The sequence below is a fragment of the Lupinus angustifolius genome, unplaced genomic scaffold (genome assembly GCF_001865875.1).
Source record: "Lupinus angustifolius cultivar Tanjil unplaced genomic scaffold, LupAngTanjil_v1.0 Scaffold_6_70, whole genome shotgun sequence".
NCBI lineage: Eukaryota > Viridiplantae > Streptophyta > Magnoliopsida > Fabales > Fabaceae > Lupinus > Lupinus angustifolius.
Window position 1 is genome coordinate 1 of NW_017717506.1, and position 1,195 is coordinate 1,195.

The following is a 1,195-nucleotide window of genomic DNA, read 5'->3' on the forward strand; positions in this document are numbered from 1 at the left end:
AGTGCCATCCTTCTTCTTAACCAACAACACTGGAGCACCCCATGGTGAAACACTTGGCCGAATGAACTTTTTGGTCAATAAATCTTCTAGTTGCCCTATTACATCAGCCAATTCTAATGGTGCCATCCTATAAGGAGCTATTGAGATAGCTCCAGTTCCTGGTACTAAATCAATTGAGAACTCAACTTCTCTCACTGGTGGTAAATTAGGAATTTCATCAGGAAACACATCCGGGAACTCACATACTACTGGCACATCCTTGATCTCTGACTTCTTCTCTACTCCCAACGAAGCTAGAAGAATATAAGCAAGTGATCCCTCCTTTAGAGAAGTGTTAACTTCATTGGCTGACATGGATCTCTGGCAACTAGGAGTGTTAGAGGTCTCACTAGGTTCACCAAATACTATAGTTTTATCAAAACAATTCAGAAGTACTTTGTTAGCAGATAACCAGTCCATCCCAAGAATCACATCTATTTGGGATAATGGTAAGCATATCAAGTCTATCAAGAAGGTCCTATTGTTTACAACAACAGGGCACTTTGAACATAAAGTGGAAACTGTAACTGGTGCATTGGTAGGGGTAGATACAATCAAGTCAAAGGGTAGGGAATCTACTTGTAACCCTAGTTGTTTCACACAATCAAAAGATATGAAAGAGTGTGTCGCACCCGAATCAAATAGCACAAATAAGGGGACGTCATTCACAAGACATGTACCTTGAATCAAATCATCAGCATCTGCAGCCTCAGAACCACTCATTGTAAAAACTCTTCCTGTTGCCCTAGGTCTCCCAGCTCTCACCATATTCACACTCTGCTTCAACTTCGGACAAAACCTCCTGATGTGTCCCAATTCTTTACAGTAGAAACAAACATTCCCTGATCCTGGACAAATCGCTCCAAATTTTACTCTTCTATTTTGTTGTGTAATTGTTGTAACAAGGGAATCTCGTGGTTTCTTATCACCTATGAGATTGAGTGTATCTTCATAATTGCTTAGAGTTTTAGAAAAGGAAAGAACAAAGATTCTTGGCTGGGGCTACGCCAAAAGAAAGGTTTTCTTTGTCGGTTGGAAGGGAGTCAAACCGTAGAATAGGATTCTTTATTTTCTTGTAATTTTCTAAGTGTTGTAATTGGATGATGTGCATGTAAATACATTGATTCAATTATAGTGAAGGAAATCTCCCAAGTCA

At 39.6% G+C, this 1,195-nt stretch overlaps 1 protein-coding gene across 1 annotated transcript; it reads right to left on the bottom strand.

Moving 5' to 3' along the window:
• Positions 1-21: 21 nt before the first annotated feature.
• LOC109337438 lies at positions 22-807 on the bottom strand (the record flags this gene model as incomplete). Its single annotated transcript, XM_019574416.1, has 1 exon — positions 22-807. A coding segment is annotated over exon 1 (786 nt), but the record flags the coding sequence as incomplete, so codon positions are not given.
• Positions 808-1,195: the final 388 nt, after the last annotated feature.